Source organism: Hyperolius riggenbachi, chromosome 8 (assembly GCF_040937935.1).
Source record: "Hyperolius riggenbachi isolate aHypRig1 chromosome 8, aHypRig1.pri, whole genome shotgun sequence".
Taxonomy (NCBI): Eukaryota; Metazoa; Chordata; class Amphibia; order Anura; family Hyperoliidae; genus Hyperolius; species Hyperolius riggenbachi.
In genome coordinates this window covers 256,001,464-256,028,585 of record NC_090653.1, presented here as the reverse complement: position 1 = coordinate 256,028,585, position 27,122 = coordinate 256,001,464, and the positions used below count along the sequence as shown (strand labels likewise).

Genomic DNA, 27,122 nt, shown 5'->3' with positions numbered 1-27,122 from the left:
ACAGTCATTCCTAACTCCTCCTAACAGTTTAAGAAGGAATCTGCACTATTTACTGATTTCTTAGGATGTCTGAGACAGTTCTGCACGGATTTCTAAAAACCTACTACTATTTTGTCTCCAACACTCATGATAAATGTCCCCCTCTGTCTCATATTTTTAGTTTACGGGTTGCATGTTTCAGACTGCATTCTAAGCAGCAGCTGTGATGGTGTGATGTAAAATCTGCTTTGCTGAGCTGCAAAACAAACAGAAGTAATGACCCTTTGAATTTTTTTTAGCACTAAAACCTTATCAGCAGTGTTTTTGTATGCCACAGAGTATCCTTTTGCTTTATATTTACTTTTCAGGGCAAAGGACTAAAGCTAACCATACTATATACAGTTATTACACGATATTTTTTTTTTAATCTTCATTTGACCAATTTTACAATACAATAGATTAACTTTCAAATTACAATTAATCTTTTGCGTAATCGAATGTCTAATCCGGCAAATAAATTGTACTGTGTGTGGCTACCTTCAGTTAGGCAAGCTGTATGACGAGCTCATTTGTATAGATAATTTGCTCATTTGCATAAATAACCTCTCTAGTGTTTTTGAACTTGCCTTTCAAGAAAACAGAAAGGGACCTCAGACAGTTTCTTAGTAGGACTGGTACTCTCTGTACCTATATTTATCTCATCATGTACCTTCAGGCACACTTTACAGTAATCCTGTAATAAAAGTGCCCCTGGGGGTAATTATCTCAGAGGGGGGGGGGGAGGGGGGTAGAAGCCTACGCATCCTAATGAGGCTTGCCCTATCCTCCTCAGCCTCGGGGGTCCCGCACTGGCAGCCCCCGAACAGCATTCAGCAATATTTACCAATCTGTGCTCCTGCGCAGCACAAGCTTCCCTCGGGATCCAGCAGAAATAGCCGAGCCCGACCAGGTTTCGCTCTATTGCACAGGCGCGAGCCACCTGCACAGTAGAGCGGACCCGAAGGAAGCTTGTACTGCGACTACGCAGGAGCGCCGATTGGTAAATATTGCCACACGCTGAAGCCCCTACTGTGCCTGCGCACCCGCCCACAACCGACAAGTTTGTCATCGGCAGATTTTCGGGGGCTGCCAGCGCTGGATCCCTGAGGTTGAAGAGGACGGGGAAGCAACACTAGGATCCAGAGGCAGCATCCCATAGGGGCACTTTGAAAAAAAAAAAGTAATAATTTTGGCTTTGATGGTCGCAACCCCTTCAAAGAAATTGGGAGGGGCACATTTACCACCATGTTCCTGTCCCTTTTTTTTAGCAATTGTTACATTCAAGTTTTCTTGTAAGTTTTTACCTAGGAGATAATTTTTCATCTCTATTTAAAGAGAATTTGAAGTCATAAAAAAAATTAAATTATAATTACATTACTGGAAAGCGCCTAAATTATACATTATTTTTGTACACTTACCGCTACTCAGTCCCCCCTCCTTTGCCGTTTATAATGATTTATAAAATGCATGACTCCCTGGATAAAATGACCGTGACCTCTGTGACAGCTTCCGGGTCTCTCTGGGACATGCACGCTGCATGCTTGTGCGTGCCAGCCTGCTCCAAGCATAGTTCTGGGCACGGGCAGGGTTGTCTGGTTGCGCGTGCAGCTGACAGGGGTGGAGATAGGTGATGATTGACAGTTGACAAGGCAGAGCTCGGGTAAACAGCTCTGCCTCTTCCTGGCAGCATTTTCTGCAACCTAATAGTTCGGGGTATGAAAAATAAAGTGCTTTAAAACATCTTGCATGTGTATACATCAATCAGGTATTGTAATTAGTGTACTGCTTCACACTGACACACCAAACTCACTGTGTAACGCACCGCAAACAGCTGTTTGTGTTGTGACGGCCGTGTTGGACTGGTGCACACCATGGCAAGAGTGCAGGCGACAGTGACACAACAGTGATTGTCCAGCTGATCGAATTTGGTCTGTCCACAATGAAGCAATGACCTTATTATATTGGGCATGCCCCCCAAAACTTTCATATAGCCGGCGGTCATTGCTTCATTGCGGTATGCAAGCCCCTTCACCGCGGCAAGGTAACAATCACAAAGGGGAATTGACACATGTACATGCCTTTTGTTTTGTTGTTGCAGCTGCAGTGCAGCCCGAAAAATTAGGCAGGCATGTACACGCACCAGAAAAATTATTATAGCAGCAGCTGCTAGCAGCGGCCTTAAAAATTCAGGAATCCACCCGGAGTCCTGGACCCTGTTGGTGGTGGCGGAAAGAAAAGGCAGTCAAACGGCCTGCAGGCAGAGATGCTGTGTGGGGACCGACTTAGTCTTGGGGCAGGCACTCACATGGCATGCAGGCAGAGATGCTGTGTGTGGGGACTGACTTAGTCTTCGGGCAGGCCTGACCGTGCTTTGCAGACCAGGCATCCATGGTCAGATGGACCCTTGACCCAACGCTGTGTGCCAGAGATGACACCACTTGCCTTTCAACATCACGGTACAGTTTGGGTATCGCCTTTTTTGAGAAATAATTGCGGCCTGGTATCTTCCACTGCGGTGTGTGGCTTTGCTTTTGTGTGCTGATTTTCCTCAGGTGGTCATCCCATTGCAATTTGTGCATTCGTAAGGTAGTTGTCCCTACGCGGGTCTTGGTCTTTCCACGACTCAATTTTCAGTGGCAGAGAGTACAGATGGCATCGCTCTCATCTGAGGCAGACACACAAAAAAATTTCCACACCGCTGAGTAGAGATGGCCTGAACCTCCGATTTTAGGTTCGCGAACCGGGTTCGTGAACCTTCACCAAACGCTCGATTTGCGCAAACTTTCGCGAACCGCAATAGACTTCAATGGGGAGGCGAACTTTGAAAACTAGAAACATTTATTCTGGCCACAGAAGTGATGGAAACGATGTTTCAAGGGGTCTAACACCTGGAGGGGGGACTGGCGGAGTGGGATACATGCCAAAAGTCCCGGGGAAAAAGCTGGATTTGACGCAAAGCTGCGTTTTAAGGGCAGAAATCACATTAAATGCTAAATTGCAGGCCTAAAGTGCTTTAAAACATCTTACATTTGTATACATCAATCAATGTAATTAGAGTACTGCTTCACACTGACACACCAAACTCACGGTGTAACGCACCGCAAACAGCTGTTTGCTTGGTGATGGCCGTGTTGGACTGGTGCGCACCATGGCGAGATTGTTTTTCCTCACTCAGTGATGTCAGGTAATGTCTGACTGCCTTATCAACTTTCAATGGTTCTTTCTCTACCAAGCTTACATCTATTTTTTTAAATACTAGTTCTGCTTGCTGTTCAGTACCTGTAACGAGAATCTTTTATGGAGGGCAAATCTGCCATTGTGAGTGACCACGGGTAATGGCCGGGGAATCAGGGTTTAATTCTGGTCCGGAGTGGGAGCCTGAGAACTGGCTACCACCACCGCACATCCAACTAAGGACCCATTTGCTGTATAAGTAATGTACCTGCCCTGACCGTGCTTTGCAGACCAGGCATCTGCGGTCAGATGGACCCTTGACCCAGCGCAAGACGAACCAAATCGAAAGCATTTGCCAAGAATGTGTTATGGAGGGCAAGTCTGCCATTCATTCAACTGTGTGAAACTTTCTATGGTTCTTTCTCAGTAGCATGGTGACCACGGGTAATGACCGGGCAATCCTGGTTTGATTCCGGTCCGGGAGTGGGAGACTAAGAAATGGCTACCGCCACCACACATCCAAGGAAGGCAGCAGGCACGCTGAGGGCAAAGGAGCAGGAATGGCTACCACACATCCAAGGAAGGCAGCAGGCATGGCATGCACGTCCCGAGGTAGTGACCAAAAGGAGGACTTTCGAGGCCCTGCTGTATATGACACTGATCGACTTTACTACCTTTAACGAGAATCTGTTATGGAGAACAAGTCTGCCATCCATTCAAGTGAAAGGTATGCACTGACTGCCAGGTATAATACAATGTGCAGTCAAAGATGCAGTGAAAGGTATGCAGTGACTGCAAACAGCTGTTTGTGTAGTTACGGCCGTGCTGGACTGGTGTGCACCATGACGACGAGAGTGCAGGTGATGGCGGCTTTCCAGCCCATATGGTCGCCGGACTGAGGTAGCTGAATGACAGAACAGTGACTGTCCAACTGATCACATTTGGTCTGTCCACAATGAGGCAACAACCTTATTATCTTTGGTGTGCCACCCCCCGAGACACTCATATAGCCAGCGGTCATTGCTTCATTGTGATACGCAAGCCCCTTCACGGCAAGGTAATGATCACGATGGGGAATGGGCACATGTACATGCATTTTGTTTTGTTGTTGCAGCTGCAGTGCAGCCAGAAAAATTAGGCAGGAATGTACACGCACCAGAAAAATTATTATAGCGGCCGCTGCTAGCAGCAGCCTTAAAAATTCAGGAATCCCCCTGGAGTCCTGGACCCTGTTGGTGGTGGCGGAGAAGGCAGTCAAGCGGCCTGCGGGCAGAGGTGCTATGTGGGGAGCAACTTAGTCTTGGGGCAGGCAGCCAGTCACACGGTGTGCAGGCAGAGATGCTGTGTGCGGGGACTGACTTAGTCTTCGGGCGGGCAGAAGCCCTCCGAGGATCCATGCTTCATTCATTTTGATAAAGGTGAGGTACTAAGCACTTTTGTGACTTAGGCGACGTCTCTTCTCAGTGACGATGCTTTCAGCTGCGCTGAAGGTCCTTTCTGACAGGACGCTTAAGGCAAGGCAAGACAGAATTTGGATGGCAAATTGGGACAGCTCTAGCCGCAGGTCAAGCCTGCGCACCCAGTAGTCCAAGGGTTCATCGCTGCTCACAGTGTCTACATCCACACGTAAGGCCAGGTAGTCGGCTACCTGCTGGTCCAGGCGTTGGTGGAGGGTGGAACCGGAACCGCTAAGGCGAGGCGCTGGACTAAAGAATGTCCGCATGTCCGACATTACCATGAGATCGCTGGAGCGTCCTGTCCTTGCCTGCGTGAACATGGTAGAAGGATTACTGGCAGTGGTACCTTTATTGCGTTGTGTTGTGACATCACCCTTAAACGCATTGTAAAGCATAGTTGCCAGCTTGTTCTGCATGTGCTGCATCCTTTCTGCCTTCAGGTGACTTGGTAACATGTCCACCACTTTGTGCCTATACCGAGGGTCTAGTAGCGTGGGCCACCCAGTACAGCTCATTTCCCTTGAGTTTTTTTATACGGGGGTCCCTCAACAGGCTGCACAGCATGAAAGACACCATCTGCACAAAGTTGGATCCAGACGTACTATCCATCTCCGCTTGCTCTTCCTCACTGACGTCAGGTAAGTCCTCCTCCTCCCCCCAGCCACGAACAATACCACGGGAACGTCGAGCAGCACAAGCCCCCAGCGATGCCTGCTGTGGTTGTTCTTCTGCCACCACCTCCTCCTCCTCCTCTTCCAAAGAAACACCTTCCTCATCATCCGAGTCCGACTCCTCTTCCTCCTCCTTCCCCCTCTGTACTGCCGCAGAAACATCTGGTTCTGATGAAAATTGCTCCCACAACTGTTCCTCCCGTAACATCTCCTCTTCACGATCCTCCACAGCTTGATCCGCCACTCTACGCACGCCACGCTCCAGGAAGTAAGCGTACGGGATGAAGTCGCTGATGGTGCCTTCACTGTGACTCACCAGGTTGGTCACCTCCTCAAACAGCCGCATGAGCCTGCATGCATTTCGCATCACTGTCCAGTTGTTGGGCCAGAACATCCCCATCTCCCCAGATTGTGTCCTTTTACTGTAATTGTACAGGTACTGGGTGACGGCTTTATCCTGTTCTAGCAGGTGAGAGAACATGACCAGGGTCGAATTCCAGTGAGTCGGGCTATCACATATCAAGCGTCTCACCGGCAAGTTGTTTCTCCACTGAATGTCCGCAAAGCGTACCATGGCCGTGTAAGACCACCTCAAATGCCCACACAACGTCCTGGCCTGCTTCAGGACATCCTCTAAGCCTGGGTACTTTGACACAAATCTTTGAAAGACTAGATTCAGCACATGTGCCATGCAGGCAGGGGTGCTCGGATGTGCCTCATCCACGAATTCGGCAATCCGCGTGGTTGCAAAAAAAATCCGCATTCGGCCCCGCCGCATGCAGATTTTTGTCCGCGTCCACGTAACCACGTGGATTTTCTGCCTTGAATGGCGTAATCACGCGTGGATTCCCGCCCGGAGGCGGAATTTATTTTAACGTTAATAACAAAGCCCCCATACATGCTACAATCCCCCAAATTGCATGGATTATCGAGGTGATAAGGGGCAACATAACTTCAACATAAAAAATTCCCCCCAATTTTTTTTTTTTTTAATGGCTTTTAAAGACAAATCACCACTGTAAATGGGGCTATTAATTGGTAATACGTGGTTTTAAAAAGGGATATACGCAATCAAAGAGGTGAAGGCGAGTTCCAATGGCACTTGGCGGCTAAGGTACCGCTGGAGGAGGATGAGTGGCTGACGCCAAAAAGGCCCCAGAGAGGTTTTTGCAGCAATTAGCAATGACATCGCAGCAGAGTTGTCAGTGGACACGGGCAGTGTGAACGCAGAGTGCAGTGGTGGTAGCGACTGAGTCAGGAGAAGGACTATGCGGGCGGTCAATTCAGCAGCACAGAAGGACCACGGCAACATACTGGTAGTAGTAGTAGCAGCACAGCGTCATAGTGCTGGCCAAAAAATTAAATGCACCCGGTGACCCGGGCAGTGTGAACGCAGACAGAGTACATTGGTGGAAGCGAGTGAGTCAGGAGGAGGAGGACAATGCGGGCGGTCAATTCAGCAGCACAGAAGGACCATGGCAACATACTGGTGGTAGTAGTAGCAGCACAGCGTCATAGTGCTGGCCAAAAAATTAAATGCACCCGGTGACCCGGGCAGTGTGAACGCAGACAGAGTGCATTGGTGGCAACGATTGAGTCAGGAGGAGGAGGACAATGCGGGCGGTCAGTTCAGCAGCACAGAAGGACCATGGCAACATACTGGTGGTAGTAGTAGTAGCACAGTGTCATAGTGCTGGCCAAAAAATTAAATGCACCCAGTGACTCGGGCAGTGTGAACGCAGAGTGCAGCAGTGGGAAGCGACTGAGTCAGGAGGAGGAGGACAATGCGGGCGGTCAGTTCAGCAGCAGCAGCACAGAAGGACCATGCCAACATACTGGTGGTAGTAGTAGTAGCACAGTGTCATAGTGCTGGCCAAAAAATGAAATGCACCCGGTGACCCGGGCAGTGATAATGCAGACAGAGTGCATTGGTGGTACCGTGGTAGCGACTGAGTCAGGAGGAGGACAAAGCGGGCGTTCAGTTCAGCAGCAGCAGCAGCACAGAAGGACCATGGCAACATACTGGTGGTAGTAGTAGCAGCACAGCGTCATAGTGCTGGCCAAAAAATTAAATGCACCCGGTAACCCGGGCAGTGTGAACGCAGAGTGCAGCAGCGGGAAGCGACTGAGTCAGGAGGAGGAGGACAATGCGGGCGGTCAGTTCAGCAGCAGCAGCACAGAAGGACCATGGCAACATACTGGTGCTAGTAGTAGCAGCACAGCGTCATAGTGCTGGCCAAAAAATTAAATGCACCCGGTGACCCGGGCAGTGATAACGCAGACAGAGTGCATTGGTGGTACCGTGGTAGCGACTGAGTCAGGAGGAGGAGGAGGACAAAGCGGGCGTTCAGTTCAGCAGCAGCAGCAGCAGCAGCACAGAAGGACCATGGTAACATACTGGTGGTAGTAGTAGCAGCACAGCGCCATAGTGCTGGCCAAAAAATTAAATGCAACCAGTGACCCGGGCAGTGTGAACGCAGAGTGCAGCAGCGGGAAGCGACTGAGTCAGGAGGAGGAGAACAATGCGGGCGGTCAGTTCAGCAGCAGCAGCAGCACAGAAGGACCATGCCAACATACTGGTGGTAGTAGTAGTAGCACAGTGTCATAGTGCTGGCCAAAAAATTAAATGCACCCGGTGACCCGGGCAGTGATAATGCAGACAGAGTGCATTGGTGGTACCGTGGTAGCGACTGAGTCAGGAGGAGGAGGAGGACAAAGCGGGCGTTCAGTTCAGCAGCAGCAGCAGCACAGAAGGACCATGGCAACATACTGGTGGTAGTAGTCGCAGCATAGTGTCATAGTGCTGGCCAAAATATTAAATGCACCCGGTGACCCGGGCAGTGTGAACGCAGAGTGCAGCAGCGGGAAGCGACTGAGTCAGGAGGAGGAGGACAATGCGGGCGTTCAGTTCAGCAGCAGCAGCACAGAAGGACTATGCCAACATACTGGTGGTAGTAGTAGTAGCACAGTGTCATAGTGCTGGCCAAAAAATTAAATGCACCCGGTGACCCGGGCAGTGATAACGCAGACAGAGTGCATTGGTGGTACCGTGGTAGCGACTGAGTCAGGAGGAGGAGGAGGACAAAGCGGGCGTTCAGTTCAGCAGCAGCAGCAGCACAGAAGGACCATGGTAACATACTGGTGGTAGTAGTAGCAGCACAGCGTCATAGTGCTGGCCAAAAAATTAAATGCACCCAGTGACCCGGGCAGTGTGAACGCAGAGTGTAGTAGCGACTGAGTCAGGAGGACAAAGCGGGCGGTCAGTTCAGCAGCTCAGAAGGAGGACTATGGCAACTTACTGGTAGTAGTACCATAACACCAAAAAATTAACCAAGGTAGGCACTAGGCAGGTAGTAACTGTCTTTATAAAGGCAGGCATAGTTAACAACAGCACATGCAGCAGCCACTTCATGTCCCCCTGTGTCCGACAATAGGGGCCAGGAACTCACCTTCCACCCAAGCCTGGTTGATTTTCAGGAAGGTGAGTTTGTCCACAGAGGCGTGGGAGAGCCGAGAGCGCTTCTCTGTGACCACGCCACCGGCCGCACTAAAGCATCTCTCTGAGAGGACACTGGAAGGAGGGCAGGATAGGAGTTCCAGGGCGTACTGGGAAAGCTCGCTCCAGATGTCCAGTCTCTTGACCCAGTACTCCAAGGGGTCCACGGGGCTGTCGGTGTCATTGAGCCCGCTGGATGACCCCATATAGTCAGACACCATGGTGGTCAGTCGTTGCTTGTGCTGGTTGGTGGTGGATGCTGTAGCGGGCACCTCTGTTCTGGGCTGCTGCACTGCATACAGGCTCTTGCTTAGGCTCTTCAGGTCTCCGGGGCGCCAGTTGCTGCTGCTGCTGCTGGTGGTTGTTGTTGTGCTGCTAGTGGCAATGGCAGGCACCTCTTGCTGGCTTGGCAGAGCAGTTACAGTGGGGGTGGAAGGCTGGGGGAATGCTTCCAGTAGTCTGCGCACAAGGGCCTCCTTCAACTCCCTTGTGCGTTGCTCGGTGGTGGATGGCGTCATGAAGTCTCCCAGCTTCCCCTTCAGACGGGGATCAAGCATCAAGGTAATCCAGATGTCCTCCCTTGAACGCATCTGGATCACCCGGGGGTCCCTGCGAAGGCAGCGCAACATGTGCACAGCCATGGGAAACAAGTGGGCCCTGCCAGCAAGATCTTCCTCATCCTCGCCATTGTCCCATAACGCATGCCTGTCCTCTTCCTGTGCCATGTCGTTGTCCTCCTCAAACCGCCATCCACGTACAACGCCTGCTGCACTCTGTTCCTCCTCCTCCTCCTCATTCAGGTTAGGGACCTCCAACTCTTCCACTACCTGCTGTGAGCCCTCCTCTGAGCTGGATTGTGCTGCCATCTGCTCCTGTTCTTCCAACTGCCTCAGGGCTTCATCCCCACGCTCAATTAAATTGTCCATTGCCTGCTCCAGTAGACAAACCAAGGGCACCCACTGGCACACAGAGGCCCGCTCCTCACTGACCATCTTGGTTGCCTCCAGGAAGGGACTCAGCACCAGGCATACTTGCTGCATTCGTGTCCACTGAGTGGCAGTAATCATGGGGACTTGCTGGTTGCTGGGGACACTTGGGTCTAGCATGTAGGCCCTAAGAGCCAGCCTGTGCTGACACAGCCGCTCCAACATGGCCAGAGTCGAATTCCAGCGAACTGGCATGTCGATGATCAGCCGGTGTTGTGGCCTTCCATACTGCTGCTGTAAGGTGGACAAGAGTGCAGAGGCAGTGGCTGACAGGCGGAAAAAGCGTACCACCGCCCAGGCATCCTGCAGCAGCTCGCTCATCCCCTGGTAGGTGCGCAAGAAGCGCTGCACCACAAGATTGAGCACGTGGGCCAAGCAGGGGATGTGCTGGAGGTTTCCCTGCTGCACTGCTGCCACCAGGTTGGCCCCGTTATCGGCTGCCACATACCCCACTTCCAGGCCTCTGGGGGTCAGCCACCTCCGCTCCTGCTTCCTGAGGGCGGCCAGGACGTTGGTGGCCGTAAGCCTCTCCTTCCCCAGGGTCACCAATTTTAAAAGGGCTTGGCAGTGCCGAGGCTTGGCGCTGCTGCTGCCGAGGCGGGCTTGCTTTCCGGGTGCAGAGGGAGTGTCGTGACAGGACCCTTCTGCATCCCCCCTGATCCCGCGTGGTGGCACCACTAGCTGGGCTGATGCGCTCTTGTCCTCCCTCCCTTCCATCAGTGTCACCCAGTGGGCCGTAAAGGACAGGTAGCGACCTGTTCCAAATCTGCTACTCCACGAGTCCATGCTCACGTGGACCCGCTTGCCCACACAGTAGTCCAGGGAACGGGCCACGTTTTCCACCGCAAACTTGTGGAGTGCTGGGATCGCGCTCCTGCTGAAATAGTGGCGACTGGGGACTTGCCTCTCGGGGATGTCAAATTGGAGCAGCGTCCGCATGGCGCTCCCCTCCTGCACCAGGGAGTAGGGAAGCAGCTGTGATGCCATGGCCCGGGCCAGCAAGCCATTTAGTTTGTGGATCCGCCTGTGGCTTGGAGGCAGAGGCTTAGTCAGACCCTGAAAGGTGTCACTCAGCAGGGTCTGACGACGCTGGGAGACAGAGGAGAGAGACGACCACTGGCTGCCAGCCTCAATGACCTGAGTACCTGAGGTGGAAGAGCGCTTGCGTGCTACTACTGCTGCTGCTGTGGGGGATTCACGACCCTGAGGGAGGGATGATGCTGCTGCGCTGGTGGGCCTTCTGCTCTCAGGAACCCCTGCCAGCAGTGCCTGCTTCCTCTTAAACTCCGCATACTCACGGCAGTGGCGGCTTCTCAGGTGGCCCTGGAGGGATGAGGTACCCATCTTGCTCAGACTTTTCCCACGGCTCAATCTTTTGCTGCATAACCTGCACACCGCATACCTTTTGTCATCAGTACATTCGTCAAAGCAATCCCACACTGGTGACTGTAATTTACTGCGGCCCCCACTAGCAGAGGGTGCAGCGGAACAATGTGTGGTAGTAGTTGCCGGGGGTTGCATGGTGGTGGTGCCGGCTGAAGCAGTGTCCTGTCTACTTCCTCCACGCCCACTGCTGCCGATGCCCCTGCCCCTGCCTGACATATGGCGATATCCTTGCCTAGGCCGAGGTGACTCGTCATCCTGCTCTGACCATTCTTCCTCGGACTCAGCAGGCTGCGCACAGTTAGGGTCCACAACGTCGTCATCATCAGCAGCATCATCATAATCCAGCTCTTCCTCTGACTCCCCCGCCTCCTCTTCTGTCCCTACATCCCCAGACACAGACCCCTCTTCTTCATCACCAGAATTCAACAACGCTTGTGATTGTGGCCCGATCTCAATCTCTGCCACATAAGTCCCCAGTAAGTCCTGAGCTTCTTGCATCAGCAGGTTCCCAGATGCCGGACTGAGGGACAGAACGCTGTCATCCTGGGAGGGCTGCTGACCAGTGGGTGCTGGGGTGGATGTCACAACAAACGTGGGACGTTGGCTGCTGCTGCTGCTGCTTGGAGTGGTGCTCACAGTAGAGGTCTGGGAGGAAGTCATGATGTCCATGAGTACGTCAGGTTCCATTTGCTCAACCACCACACGGGGACCAGAAACTTTAAAATATTTGGACAATGGCGTCCGCCGACTCGGCCCAGGTTTTGCTGCCCCCCTTTCTGCTGCATCATGACCACGTACAGCTGGGCGTCCTCTCCCTAGACGTGGAGCAGTCCCAGAAGTGGCTGAGGCAATTGAACTCCTTTTCCTCTCACCCCGCGAAACCCTGCCAGACATGTTGCTAGTAATGAATCACTGGATGCAGTGGGCACAGTACAAGGTCACTGAAGGATGCACCAGGCACAGTACAACGGCACTGAAGGATGCAGTGGGCACAGTACAAGGTCACTGAAGGATGCAGTGGGCACAGCAGTGGGCACTGGATATACAACTAGGTCACTGAAGGATGCAGTGGGCAAAGTACAAGGTCACTGAAGGATGCAGTGGGCACAGCAGTGGGCACTGGATATACAACTAGGTCACTGAAGGATGCAGTGGGCACAGTACAAGGTCACTGAAGGATGCAGTGGGCACAGCAGTGGGCACTGGATATACAACTAGGTCACTAAAGGATGCAGTGGGCACATAACAAGGTCACTGAAGGATGCAGTGGGCACAGCAGTGGGCACTGGATATACAACTAGGTCACTGAAGGATGCAGTGGGCACAGTACAAGGTCACTGAAGGATGCAGTGGGCACAGCAGTGGGCACTGGATATACAACTAGGTCACTGAAGGATGCAGTGGGCACAGTACAAGGTCACTGAAGGATGCAGTGGGCACAGCAGTGGGCACTGGATATACAACTAGGTCACTGAAGGATGCAGTGGGCACAGTACAAGGTCACTGAAGGATGCAGTGGGCACAGCAGTGGGCACTGGATATACAACTAGGTCACTGAAGGATGCAGTGGGCACAGTACAAGGTCACTGAAGGATGCAGTGGGCACAGCAGTGGGCACTGGATATACAACTAGGTCACTGAAGGATGCAGTGGGCACAGTACAAGGTCACTGAAGGATGCAGTGGGCACAGCAGTGGGCACTGGATATACAACTAGGTCACTGAAGGATGCAGTGGGCACAGTACAAGGTCACTGAAGGATGCAGTGGGCGCAGCAGTGGGCACTGGATATACAACTAGGTCACTGAAGGATGCAGTGGGCACAGTACAAGGTCACTGAAGGATGCAGTGGGCGCAGCAGTGGGCACTGGATATACAACTAGGTCACTGAAGGATGCAGTGGGCACAGTACAAGGTCACTGAAGGATGCAGTGGGCACAGCAGTGGGCACTGGATATACAACTAGGTCACTGAAGGATGCAGTGGGCACATAACAAGGTCACTGAAGGATGCAGTGGGCACAGCAGTGGGCACTGGATATACAACTAGGTCACTGAAGGATGCAGTGGGCACAGTACAAGGTCACTGAAGGATGCAGTGGGCACAGCAGTGGGCACTGGATATACAACTAGGTCACTGAAGGATGCAGTGGGCACAGTACAAGGTCACTGAAGGATGCAGTGGGCACAGCAGTGGGCACTGGATATACAACTAGGTCACTGAAGGATGCAGTGGGCACAGTACAAGGTCACTGAAGGATGCAGTGGGCACAGCAGTGGGCACTGGATATACAACTAGGTCACTGAAGGATGCAGTGGGCACAGTACAAGGTCACTGAAGGATGCAGTGGGCACAGCAGTGGGCACTGGATATACAACTAGGTCACTGAAGGATGCAGTGGGCACAGTACAAGGTCACTGAAGGATGCAGTGGGCACAGCAGTGGGCACTGGATATACAACTAGGTCACTGAAGGATGCAGTGGGCACAGTACAAGGTCACTGAAGGATGCAGTGGGCACAGCAGTGGGCACTGGATATACAACTAGGTCACTGAAGGATGCAGTGGGCACAGTACAAGGTCACTGAAGGATGCAGTGGGCACTGGATATACAACTAGTTCACTGAAGGATGCAGTGGGCACAGTACAAGGTCACTGAAGGATGCAGTGGGCACAGCAGTGGGCACTGGATATACAACTAGGTCACTGAAGGATGCAGTGGGCACAGTACAAGGTCACTGAAGGATGCAGTGGGCACAGCAGGGGGCACTGGATATACAACTAGGTCACTGAAGGATGCAGTGGGCACAGTACAAGGTCACTGAAGGATGCAGTGGGCGCAGCAGTGGGCACTGGATATACAACTAGGTCACTGAAGGATGCAGTGGGCACAGTACAAGGTCACTGAAGGACGCAGTAGGCACAGCAGTGGGCACTGGATATACAACTAGGTCACTGAAGGATGCAGTGGGCACAGTACAAGGTCACTGAAGGACGCAGTGGGCACAGCAGTGGGCACTGGATATACAACTAGGTCACTGAAGGATGCAGTGGGCACAGTACAAGGTCAATGAAGGATGCAGTGGGCACAGCAGTGGGCACTGGATATACAACTAGGTCACTGAAGGATGCAGTGGGCACAGTACAAGGTCACTGAAGGATGCAGTGGGTACAGCAGTGGGCACTGGATATACAACTAGGTCACTGAAGGATGCAGTGGGCACACAAGGATGTCACACTGTGTAATGAGATGCTTATATGCCAGCGAGCAGTGGGCACTGGTCACGGCACAAGGTCACTGACAGAATGAATGAACAGCGCTGGCAGAGAGTGGCGGTGCCGGCGGTGTGACTGGCTGCCTGCAAATAGTACAAGTGTATAACTGTCACTGGAATATACAAGTGAACACTGCAGCTGCACTAACCTGCCTGCCTGCACTACACACAGATAATCCCCACTCCCACTACACTGACTACACTGCAGCACTGAACCTGCCTGCACTACACACAGTTAAATAATCACTAGACTCCCACACTCCCACTACACTACACTGACTACAACTAACTACAGCAATCACTCACTGACTAGCTAACTGTGTACAGTATAAGAGCAGTGTTAGCAAAAAAAACGCTTTGTTTTTAACACAATAAATGCACTTGCTCAAACAACAATGGCCTGGAGATAATCCTCTCAGCACCACAGTCTAGCAAGGACAGAGCTTTTCCATCATGGCCGCCGCTTTATATTCAGGAGGGGAGGGCATAGCTCCCCTCCTGTAATTGGTTGCTAGGGCCTGGCCGGGGCCCTCTCATTGGCCTGCAATGTGTCACTTCCGCATAGTTTGACGCATTTTCGCTAACCACGACTTCAGCGCCGGATTTCACGAGCGTGAATGCGGATTTCTGCCCGCATTCACGCGAAGCCGAAGCAGATTTTCGTGGTTGAAAATCTATTCACGGCTTAGCGTGTCCGAGGCGGAATGCGTCAAAATGGTCGTGAATCCACGCGTAAGCGTGATCACGACCTGGCGGTGAGCACCACTGCATGCAGGGTACATGTCAGCTTTCCCAAACTCAAAGCGGAAAGGAGATTGCTGCCATTGTTACACACCACGTTGCCAATCTCCAGCTGGTGTGGGCTCAGACACTGATCCACCTGTTTGTTAAGAGCAGCCAGAAGAGCTGGTCCAGTGTGACTCTCCGCTTTGAGGCAAGACATGTCTAAGATGGCGTGACACCATCGTACCTGGCATGCAGCATAGGCCCTGGGGAGATGGGGCTGTGTAGCTGGAAAGGAGATCGCAGCACCAGTAGGGTTGAAGTGCCATTCAGCCAAGGAGGAGGAGGACGACGATAGCGAAGAGGATGTAGCAGGAGGAGAAGGAGATCTTGCCACAGTTTCTCGATTGGAATTAGATCTGGACTTTGACTGGGCCATTCTAACACATGGATATGTTTTGTTTTAAATCATTCCATTGTTGCCCTGGCTTTATGTCTAGGGTTGTTGTCCTGCTGGAAGGTGAACCTCCACCCCAGTCTCAAGTCTTTTGCAGACTCCAAGAGGTTTTCTTCCAAGATTGCCCTGTATTTGGCTCCATACATCTTCCAATCAACTCTGACTAGCTTCCCTGTCACTTCTGAAGAGATGCACCCCCCGAGCATGATGCTGCCACCACCATATTTGACAGTGGGGATGGTGTGTTCTGAGTGATGTGCAGTGTTATTTTACCGTCACACATAGCGTTTTGCATTTTGGCCAAAAAGTTCAATTTTGGTCTCATCTGACCAGAGCACCTTCTTTTACATGTTTGCTTCTTCCACATGTTTGCATGGCTTGTGGCAAAGTGCAAACGGGATTTCCTATGGCTTTCTTCTTGCCACTCTTCCATAAAGTCCACCTTTGTGCAGTGTACGTCTAATAGTTGCCCTATGGACAGATTCCCCCACCTGAGCTGTAGATCTCTGCAGCTCATCCAGGGTCACCATGGGCCTCTTGACTGCATTTCTGATCAGCACTCTCCTTGTTTGGGCTGTGAGTTTAGGTGGACGGCCTTGTCTTGGTAGGTTTACAGTTGTGCCATACTCCTTCCATTTCTGAATGATCGCATGAACAGTGCTCCATGGGATGTTCAAGGCTTTGAAAATCTTTTTTGTAGCCTAAGCCTGCTTTAAATTTCTCAATAACTTTATCCCTGGCCTGTCTGGTGTGTTCTTTGGACTTCATGGTGTTGTTGCTCCCAATATTCTCTTAGACAACCTCTAAGGCCGTCACATACCAGTTGTATTTGTACTGATGTTAGATTACACACAGGTGCACTCTATTTAGTCATTAGCACTCATCATGCAATGTCTATGGGTAACTGACTGCACTCAGACCAAAGGGGGCTGAATAATTACGCACACCCCACTTTGCAGTTATTTATTTTTTAAAAATGTTTGGAATCATGTATGATTTTCATTCCACTTCTCACATGTACACCACTTTGTATTGGTCTTTCACATGGAATTTCAACAAAATTGATTCATGTTTGTGGCAGTAATGTGACAAAATGTGGAAAACTTCAAGGGGGCCGAATACTTTTGCAAACCACTGTAGAAGATGAAAAATTATCTACTAGGAGAAAACTTGAGTGAAAAAGTTAATTGCATATGGACCTAGGTCGTTTAACAGGCTAGGGTCATTCACGGGTGGTCAGATGGCTGCGGTACAATAGGATGAGACAGAGTCGTGGTCAAGGAGTAGCAAAAGTCATACACAATATATCAGAATACTGGACTAACTGGAGTATATATATATATATATATATATATATATATATATATATATATACTGTATGTATATATATCGGCAGTGTCTGCACATATATACTGTATATATATAGCTCAATAACCTAAGTAGCTAAGCAACAAGCAATAATATCACAGAATGACAGAGTGCCCAGCACCAGCGTACTGACTGCTATCACGGGCAGTGCATGGAAGCGAGGCAGGGGTTTAAATCCTAAAAACCCCGCCCAGAACCGGCCAAACCCAGAACAACCAATCGGAGTGTCAGCTGACAGCATGTCAGCTGACACTAAATCCTCCGACGTCGGAGGGTATAAGAGCGGCTCTGAGCCGAGCTCGCCCCCCGCCCAGGGACACGGGAGGAGTGCACCACCGTTCACCGCCGCAGGGGTGCCGGGGATGCCGCCGGATGAAGAAGGTCACGACCGCACTCCGTTCTCTGAGCCGCCGGCGCTGGAACCGCTGACAGGTAAGTTCCTTACAGTCACATCTCACCATGGTAACCTTCAAACCCATTTTCTCCCAAAATGAATTCAGTCCATTTTAGGTGTTCCCTCTAGAGTACGTTTTGCCTAGTATTTCCCCAGTAACTCTCCTCTTCCTGCATGAGCAGTTAGCTGTACAGACGAGAAGCATTACAACAGTGGAGTATAATAACCACCTGAACTAAATATCAGATTAACACACCCCTGTGAGCGACGGGCTGCTGCCAATCCTCTGGCAAGACTATATCTGTCTCTGCAGAAATCATCTGAAATATTTGAAGAATGCTTCTTGGAATGTATAGATTGGAACTGAGAAGATTCCTTTTCCAACAACAAAAGTGGAATAACAAGTTAGTAAATGACAGCGACAAGAACCCCTATAAATCAACATTCTCAGCTCCTCCGCCATTCATTAGTACATTATTAACCCAGAAAGGTCATTATCGGGCAGCGCGGTGGCGTAGTAGTTAGCTCTCTGGCCTTGCAGCGATGGGCTCCCGGTTTGAATCCCAGACAGGGCACTGTCTACACAGAGATTGAATGTTCTCCCCATGTCTGCGTGGGTTTCCTCCAGGCAGTCCAATTTCCCACCACATCCCAAAAACATACAGAATAGATTAGTTAATTGGCTTCCACCTAAATTGGCCCTAGGCTACAATACATACACTATAATATATACATAAAGATATGACTAGGGTAGTGATTAGATTGGGAGCCCCTGTGAAGGACAGTTAGTGACAAGATCCAACTCAACTAGTTTCACTAACACTCAACTCAGCTAGTTTCAACCTGAAGGGCTTCGTCTGGAGTACAGGGGATGCAGTGAAGTGATAACAAAAGACATATAACTTACACAAAATCAAAACATAATGTCCCCCAAGCAAAATAGCAAAGTCAGAGCTAAGGGACCGCTGTCAAGCCATGTTTTTAAATATAGTTGAGCAAGGTTAGTTAGCTCTAGAAAGGCAAGGCAGCACTGTGGCATAGTGGTTAGCGCTCTCGCCTTGCAAGTACTGGGTCCCCGGTTCGAATCCCAGCCAGGGCAACATCTGCAAGGAGTTTGCATGTTCTCCCCGTGTCTGCGTGGGTTTCCTCCGGGCACTCCGGTTTCCTCCCACATCCCAAAAACATACAGATAAGTTAATTGGCTTCCCCCCAAAAAATTGGCCCTAGACTATGATACATGCACTACATGATACATACATATGACTATGGTAGGGACTAGATTGTGAGCCCCTATGAGGGACAGTTAGTGACAAGACAATATACTCTGTACAGTGCTGCGTAATATGTCGGCGCTATATAAATATTTAAGTAAATAATAGAGAAGAAAAGAGAAAACAAAGAAAGGATGAAAAGGAAGATATCTCCCTACATCATGCATTCTATTTTCATACCCCTTGTCCATATTGCCTTCAATCATTTCTTGGCCTCACTTCACCCCCTGCTCCAACCCCATCAAGACTAAAATGTCTAATTACCCTGTCCCATATCAGGTTAAGATTCAAGGTGCTTGAATTAGGACCCTGGTCATCCCTTTTCATGTTTCGTTGTCTAGAAAAGCTGACATTAGCATATCCTTCATTTATGGAGGCTCAGGGTCTTTCCACTTACTAAAAATCATTCTTCTAGCTATAGCTGTGCCAATTTTATCTAAGTATTCCAGTGGTTGCTGAATTTCTTGCCTTCCTTCTTCCATAAGGCCAAAGACTACTAATATGTGATCATTCTTAAAGAGGACCTAAAGAGTAAATAAGAAAAATCCGGCAGCCTGCAAGTAAAAGAAAGTCATATTTACCCGAGAAGCCTTGTCCTGCAACGCTGTCCCGAAGTCCCTGCATCACTTGACTTCCTACGCCTGGCCCCGCCTCCTCTCTCTCTGCAGAGAAAAATGCCAAGCTTTTTACTACAGTAAACAGCTTGGCATTTTCCTCTGGGGAGAGAGAGGAGGCGGGGCTAGGCACCGGTAGTCGGGTGATGCAGGGACTTCAGGACAGCATCATTGGAGAAGGCTTCTTGGGTAAATATAACTTTCTTTTACTTGCAGGCTGCCGGATTTTCTTATTTACTCTGGAGGTCCTCTTTAAGGTTAGCAATAAGGTTGGTACTACAGAGGGCTTGTATCTCTTTTCAGAACTGATATGTAATAGGACATTTCCATATCATATGCTTTAGGAAGCCCCTCTCATTCTTATATTTCGAGCAGTGGTAGCTACCTGCAAGCCCCATGTTTTCCATATGAGTTGGTGTGGGATACCATCTTGTTAGTAGCTTAACTTGGGAGGGGATTAAAGTGTACCAGATGTGAACCTTGGATCAAAAGTCAAATACTTAGCTAAGAAGAAAGCCACGCTGTTACATGAAGAGGAGCGCAGTCGTGATGTGCAGGAAGGTCCCAGGCAGCGGTGAAGGACTGGAGGATGGTGTAGGAAGCCTCTGGAGGATCCAGAGGCTTTCTTCTCCTTGGATAAGTATTTGATTTTTGACCCTAGGTTCATCTTGGTTACTCTTTAAGTAGGTGCCAGAGGAGTTCTTGCTTCGAGAGTCTACATCCAATTCTTCATCCCTTCTTCTTCTTTTTGTTGAGTGCAGTATTTTGGGAGTGAGTGAGTGAGTGAGTGAGCGAGTGCATCCATCCACCTCGATATACAGGATAAAAGCGTACGCATGTACGTCGCCGGTGAGTTGGGCACAGGGCGAGCCAAATGAAGGCTCTCCCTGTTGCTGCAAAACTCCCTGGCAGCGTTAAATACTATTCCCCCTCCGAGTTATCACAACTTGTAGGAAGATGTAATTCGAGGTCCAGCAACCAAATTACCCTTACCCTGCCCCGCGCAGCATTACATTGCTGCTATGGGGCACCTAGTTTCTAGCTTCGGGATATTTATGACATTTTATCTGAGCTACAAGACAATAGAAAACCAAACTGACGTGGTCTTTTGTGGATGAGTGAATCCCCAGTAGAGTGGTGAGCAGATAATCATTCTCTCACATTGATGTATTAGATCCTATTATGTTTTGTCTCCTTTTGCCACAGATAGTGACCATTCACCAAGAACCATTCGTATACGTCAAGCCGGCACTACCAGATGGTACATGTAAAGAAGAGTATGGAATAACGGGAGAGCTGATCAAGAAGGTCCCATGTTCAGGGCCAAATGACACCATACCAGGTATTATGAGGATTGTATCATCTGGGTGTTGAAAGTCACCATGCCCTCGAGGCAGGTTCAGTGGGGGGAGGGGTGGGAGGGCTGAAGGAGAGGGGGGGGGGCAACATTTCTGGCTATCCATTGTCCTCTGCATTGCTTGCAATAGGATGTTAATAAAAATAACCCCTGTGGTGACTGTATGGGAAAGTCTGTAAACAATGCTGTGCTAGTAAAGCACTCATGATTGGAACTCCAGGGAACTTTCTAAGACAGCAGAGCCCGAGCGCTCCCTGGCAGGGATGCTCGGATACCTCTTTTTGAAATCCGAATTGATTCGGATCAGGATAGCTAGAAACCCGGATCCGATCGAATATGCAAATTTGAACCGTTCCGGTATCCGAATAGATCCGGATATCCGAACCCATTATCTGGGTAAATCCAAATTAATTCGGATATCCAGATTGAAAACCGGAAGTGGCCTTTAAGTTGCTTCCAAAATGTCTTTTATAGTAAATGATGCATGAAGCATCATGGTTTTTTTTAAAGAAAAACAGTAATTGTTTATGTGGGACTGGGGAGTTATAATACAAAAAAAAATGGCTGTAAATTAACATCAGGCCTAGGTTACAGACAGCGGTTGTGCAGCCCACATTGTGTCCAAAGTCCAACGCACAACTGGGACATCACAGTTTTCAGCCTAGACACCTCAAAAAAATTACACAGCAATTGTGTTTTGGGTTAAATATAGGTGGTATCAGCAGTAGTGGCCTGTGGTACCCTGGCGGTGGGAGCAGCACAGGCAGCAGGAGCAGGGCAATGCAGCAGCAGCAGGTGTAACGGGTGCCAGGAGCATGCCGGAGATTGTACCATGGCACGTAGCGTTGGTACCACGGCTGTAAAAAAATTGTGAACCAGGCTTAGTAAGTTATAGTTAACAATCAGGAGGAGCCAGGAGGTTGTGGTGGTGGTAAAGCAGGCATAGTGATTCCCAGCCACTTCATGTCCCCCTCTTGCCAACAACAGGGAAAGACTCGCCCAACAGGGTCTGGCAGCATTTTTTCCTTGCACGGGAAGCGGTGGAGGGAGCAGAGGAGGTCACTGAGGACTGGCTGCCTGAACAGGCCTCAGTGTCGGCAGGAGTGGAAGAGTGGGTTCTGGTGCTCTGAGTCTGACCACTGCCAGCGCCAGCTTGCTTCAGCCTCTTGAACGCCTCATGCTCAACAAAATGTTTTTTGGACAGAAGGGTGATGAAGCTGGAGGTGCCATACTTGGAGGGGTCACAACCTCTGCTCAGCTTTAGTTTGCACACATTGCATATGGCAAGCTTGCTGTCCAATGAGGGCAGAGTGAAAAACCGCCAGATTGGGGATGTGAAGATTCCCCTGCGGCCTGAATGGGATGCTGCTGCATTTCTCCCTGTGGCGGTTGAGGGTTGACTGGTGCGGCTGGTGGTAGTGGCAGAAGATGAAGCAGCAGGCTGTGGGTCCCGCATTCCACGCCCACTGCTGCTCCTGCCACTGTCTGCTATGCTGATCCTCCGTGCCAAACCCACTGACGCATCCTCCTCCTTAGAGTCAGAGCCGACATCCCCATCCTGTGGATGGTAGTCATGGTCCTACATCTCATCATCAACATCATACTCCCCCTCCTCAAACAACTGCTGCTGGGATGATGACTCCCAAACTTAACTTCTGCTGCCACATGCAAGGACCCCCCCAACAACCACCATCTGCATCTGTGACTCCTCCACATAACCCAATGCGCCCAGAATATCCTCCTCAAACTCGCTGTGGGTAGCAGCCCTGATTTCGATTGTGGTGCCTGGAGTGAAAACAAACAAGCAAACAAACACAGAACATTTATATCGCGCTTTTCTCCTGACGGACTCAAAGTGCCAGAGCTGCAGCAACTAGGAAGCGCTCTATAGGCAGTAGCAGTGTTAGGGAGACTTGCCCAAGGTCTTTGACTGAATAGGTGCTGGCTTACTGAACAGGCAGAGCCGAGATTCAAACCCTGGTCTCCTGTGTCAGAGGCAGAGCCCTTAACCATTACACTTTCCTGCTTGCTCACTGAGGGAAGGCTGCCCGCTGGGGTCTACGTGATGACTGAGTCCCCAGGAACTGCTTGGTGGCTGCTGCTGCTCCTGTGAACAGGAGTGCTGGTGGGGGTGGAGATCTCTGTTGTAGAGCTGGTGGTGGCCTGCTCATCCACCATCAGCTGGAAAATGGCTGCTACATGCTGCTGCGCCTCTGCAACGTGACTACCCCTAACAGCTGGACGGCCAGTGGCTAGCAGCGGAATGGACACTGACGCTGCAGAACTGCTGACGGTGGCAGTAATGTTTCTCCCTCTCCTCTAGGCCTTGCTGCCCCTCCCCCGGCTGCCAGTGCCAGCAGACATAGTACAACTTATATGTGATGATGTAACCAGATGATGTGGGGTACTTGTACTTTATTAAAATCGGGGTTGGACTTTAAAGAAAATCAGCATGGAGTGACAGACAGCAGAGTAGAAGGCAGTGCACACTAAATGTCTATCTGTCACACTGACACTGCTCAGCACAGCAGCACTGCAGTAATCTGTAGTAAGCTAACACAGTACTACTCTAACAACTAACTAGCACTGCAGTACTAACTACAAAATAACACAGTAATCCTATTCCCTAACCTATACTGTGGCTAAGGCTAATAGAAGGCCAGCAGCAGGCCTGGCCTGTGCACAGCACACACAGACACAGGACCTAACTAGCAGCTGCTGCAGCACAGAGTTTGATTGTCACTGAATGAAATCAAACAATTACACTAGCTAGCTAACTAAAAAATAATAGAACAATAGTGTAGTGAATGTGTTTAGCACTCAAAACGGTAGGTTTTTCACTGTATATAGCACTTGCTTAGCCAACATCACTGGAGATGTCTCTCAGTGAGCAGTCACAAGCAAGGACGAGACTTCTCATCATGACACTCCTCCTTACGTACAGGAGGGGCTGGCCAGGGTTCCCTTCTGTGATTGGTTGCTAGGGCTTAGGCTGGGAGCCCTCTGATTGGCTCAATGGCGTCATGGACGTCATCTCCATGGTTACACTATCCGGATTCGGATATCCGAACTAAGTATCCGACCAGATTCCGGATTTCAAATAGGTATCCGAGTTAGCTCGGATAGTGCATTTCGGATTTACACAGCTATCCGGAATCTGGATCTGAGGTCGGATAGCGGAAAAAATTCGGATTATCCTACTCTATACTGTATATGTAACACAGTAGCATGAGCTGCTAAGGTATATAGCATCAGGCCTAGTTCCAGCAACAATGGGGCCCTGGGCAAAAATTCAATGGGGCCCACCTGACCAGCACAATTTACTCCATTCTTCTATATGTCACTAGAGTTGCTCTTCAGTAATTTTGTGTGGATGTTTTTGTCCATCTCAGGTCGTCCCACTGTCCCCCAGTGCTGCTATGGCTTCTGCATAGACCTGCTGCTGAAACTTGCCAAAGAAATGAGTTTTAACTATGAGTTCCACCTGGTGGCTGATGGGAAGTTTGGCACACAGGAGCGGGTAAGTGGCTCACAAGACCTAATCTAATCATTATTGCACGTCTTGCTGGACTGTATTCCTTCTAGATTGGGTTATGCACACACTCTGCGTATACTTCCTAATTTCCAGATTTCCAGTGCAGTAAAATGTTCATTTCTATTTTTGTGTTTTTTATTTATTTTTGTTACGAATCAGCTTATTAAAGTGGTATGAAGCATTTCTTCTTTGCTCTAAAAGATTCTTTAGAGCAAAAAAGGTACTACCAGAAGAAGCACTGGTAGCAGAACAGCATTCAAACAGTTCTTCTTCAGTGGGAAGCTTAGCACCACTGCTGAACATGAGGAAGTGATTACAATAGTAGCTGATAAGAAAACAAAACAAGATAATTTAAACACTGCTAGCAGTGTCTCAGCTGAATACAAGCTAAAAGTGTACACAGGAGAAGACACATTGGATATATTGTAATATATAAATACAGCAGCTATGCAATACATTACAATGGCAGCTTTCAGTGCAGATAAAATGTACTTTGGGAAATTGTAATTTGTAAACAGACAATAATATGTGTGCACAAAAGCAGATATGATAACTGTATGGGTAATACAAAAATGTTTTTACTGAATGTTATGTTATTGTTTAATCCCGCTTTAACTAAGATGATTGATTTTGTATTGATTTTTTTTCCACTTTTTGCTAAAGTTCCTCGGTAAGAACAGCAGAAAAATCTGATATGAAAATCTGCATGAAAAAAGTGCCATTGAACTACATTATAGGTGTACAACAGCTAAATTTTATAAAACACACAAATGCTTTTAAGATTGAAAAGAGACTAATTGTTGTATTAAGGTTCAAGCTCTCTCTACATTGGCTTTATTATGATTCCACTTGAAAGGACTGTAAAAGCCTGCTGGACTCGAGTCGATTTGTTATCCCCCGGTCAGATCACTGGCAGCTGCCGGTGCACTAATCCGGGATAATGCTTTACAAACTTTCTACAGCTCTTTGTAGCAGTTTCTCCAGATGTTCCCGTTGCGACGGACCTATTCGTATAATCATCTTAGCTTAATCTGATAAAAGTGTGCGGAGAACAAACACAGCGGGGGAACTGAACTCTGCTCACCATGTCATTCCAGGTTAATAACAGTAACAAGAAGGAATGGAATGGCATGATGGGAGAACTGCTGAGTGGACAAGCCGACATGATCGTGGCTCCTCTGACCATCAACAACGAGAGAGCGCAGTACATCGAATTCTCCAAGCCTTTCAAGTATCAGGGCCTCACCATCCTCGTGAAAAAGGTTTGAATTATGCCAGAGAAGTATTTATACTAGAATGTAGCAAAAGCTGTAGCATAAACACAACTCATATCTGTCCTCTTGTGTCTCCATGGCAGGAAATACCCAGAAGCACCCTGGATTCATTTATGCAGCCGTTCCAGAGCACTCTGTGGCTCTTGGTGGGTCTTTCGGTCCATGTGGTGGCTGTCATGTTATATCTACTGGACAGATTCAGGTCAGTTTTACGCTGGAGTGCTTTATTCACTACAGTTATCAGGCTGGAGAACACTGGAGGATATGAGTACTCCAGCAAATTGTCTGCTGTTAGGTCTTGCTGGGTAAAGTTTGTAGACCTCTCCTAGATGATAAAAGACCAATGTGAGAAATGGGCACTAGATGTGACTACTGGGGGCAGCCCTTTCAGCCACAGGTAGGGCAAGGTTGTGCGGGGTACCCACTTTCTTCTCCACCTTCCTTTCACCTTCCAACTTCCTTCTCCACCCCTCCCCACATCACCACAAAAGGTATAGCAACACTTGATGTGGGCAGAGCGAGTCATGGTGGCTGCATTATAATAGTAGTATGGTGACCAGACTTGTTGTCTGATCTTGGCGATGGGGTCACCATGGGGGGGGGGGGGAATAAACAAAGGGTGGGTACATGAACAGTTTCCTTGAAGGGGACTAATGATTTCAAGTAACATTCCTGGGAAAAGAGATAGGTTTGTAAAGTAAGAAACAATGGTGGACCCAACAGCGGGTGTCTATTTGCACGCTCTTACATTTTGGACTTCGAGCCAGTGTTGGTGTTAAAATTCCGGAGATTGAATTTGGAAATTCCGAATTCTCCCGCACACCACACATCAGCACCCGAAGAAGTGGGCAGGGTCATGGGGAGTTCACTTACTTGTGGTTCACACTTCGCCTGACTATGATTCTTTGAATGAGGAAGCTTCAGAGTCAGTCAAGCATGGCGTGAACAGCAAGTAAGTGAACTTCTCATGACCCTGTCCACTGCTTCCAAAAGTTCCATGCTAACTGCCATGTGACTGCAGTGACTTTGGAGCTCACTTCTAGAACTCCAGGCTAGCTGTCATGTGACTGCAGTAACTATGGAGCTCACCACTAGAGCTCTAGGCACACTGCCATGTGACTGAAGTGACCCTGGAGCTCACCACTAGAGCTCCAGGCTTACTGTCATGTGACTGCAGTAACTCTGGAGCTCACCACTAGACTCTAGGCACACTGTCATGTGACTGCAGTGACTCTGGAGCTCACCACTAGAGCTTCAGGCTAACTGTCATGTGACTGCAGTGAGCCTGGACCTTGCCACTAAAGCTACAGGCTCACTGTCATGTCACCACAGTGATACTGGAGCTCTAGCGGCAAGGGTGATACAAGGACTGAAGCTGAAGTGTAACGATTGCGGAATCGTCTCCGTGGTCAGCGCACCAGACGTGCGCTGACGCGGCGGATTTCCTCCACAAGCGTATTATTGAGGACACCCAGGCTAGGTGCTATGCACCTGCAGAGGGAAATTCCTGTCGGCAGGTGGAGCTGTGGAGTGCAGAGGAACAGCTCCTCTGCCCTACCACACACGCCAGACAGGAATTGTACGAAGGGAAGAAACGCAATCGCAAGAGAAGCGATTGAGAGTGAGCACAGAGACAGATTGTGTGTGTGTGCATAAAATTAGTCACCA

The 27,122-nt window shown here is 49.5% G+C and overlaps 1 protein-coding gene across 11 annotated transcripts in view; it reads left to right on the top strand.

The window, feature by feature from the left end:
• GRIN1 (glutamate ionotropic receptor NMDA type subunit 1) overlaps nucleotides 1-27,122 on the top strand; it is a 199,413-nt gene that overhangs the window by 93,629 nt on the left and 78,662 nt on the right. For all 11 annotated transcript variants that reach the window (XR_011023218.1, XR_011023219.1, XR_011023217.1 and 8 more), the window contains 4 exons: nucleotides 20,495-20,630; nucleotides 24,038-24,165; nucleotides 25,278-25,442; nucleotides 25,538-25,656. Coding sequence is in view for 7 of the 11 variants with exons in the window: in XM_068248669.1 (XP_068104770.1) it covers nucleotides 20,495-20,630; nucleotides 24,038-24,165; nucleotides 25,278-25,442; nucleotides 25,538-25,656 (548 nt within the window). In the remaining 4 variants the exon portion in view is untranslated. The remainder of the gene's footprint in view (nucleotides 1-20,494; nucleotides 20,631-24,037; nucleotides 24,166-25,277; nucleotides 25,443-25,537; nucleotides 25,657-27,122) is intronic.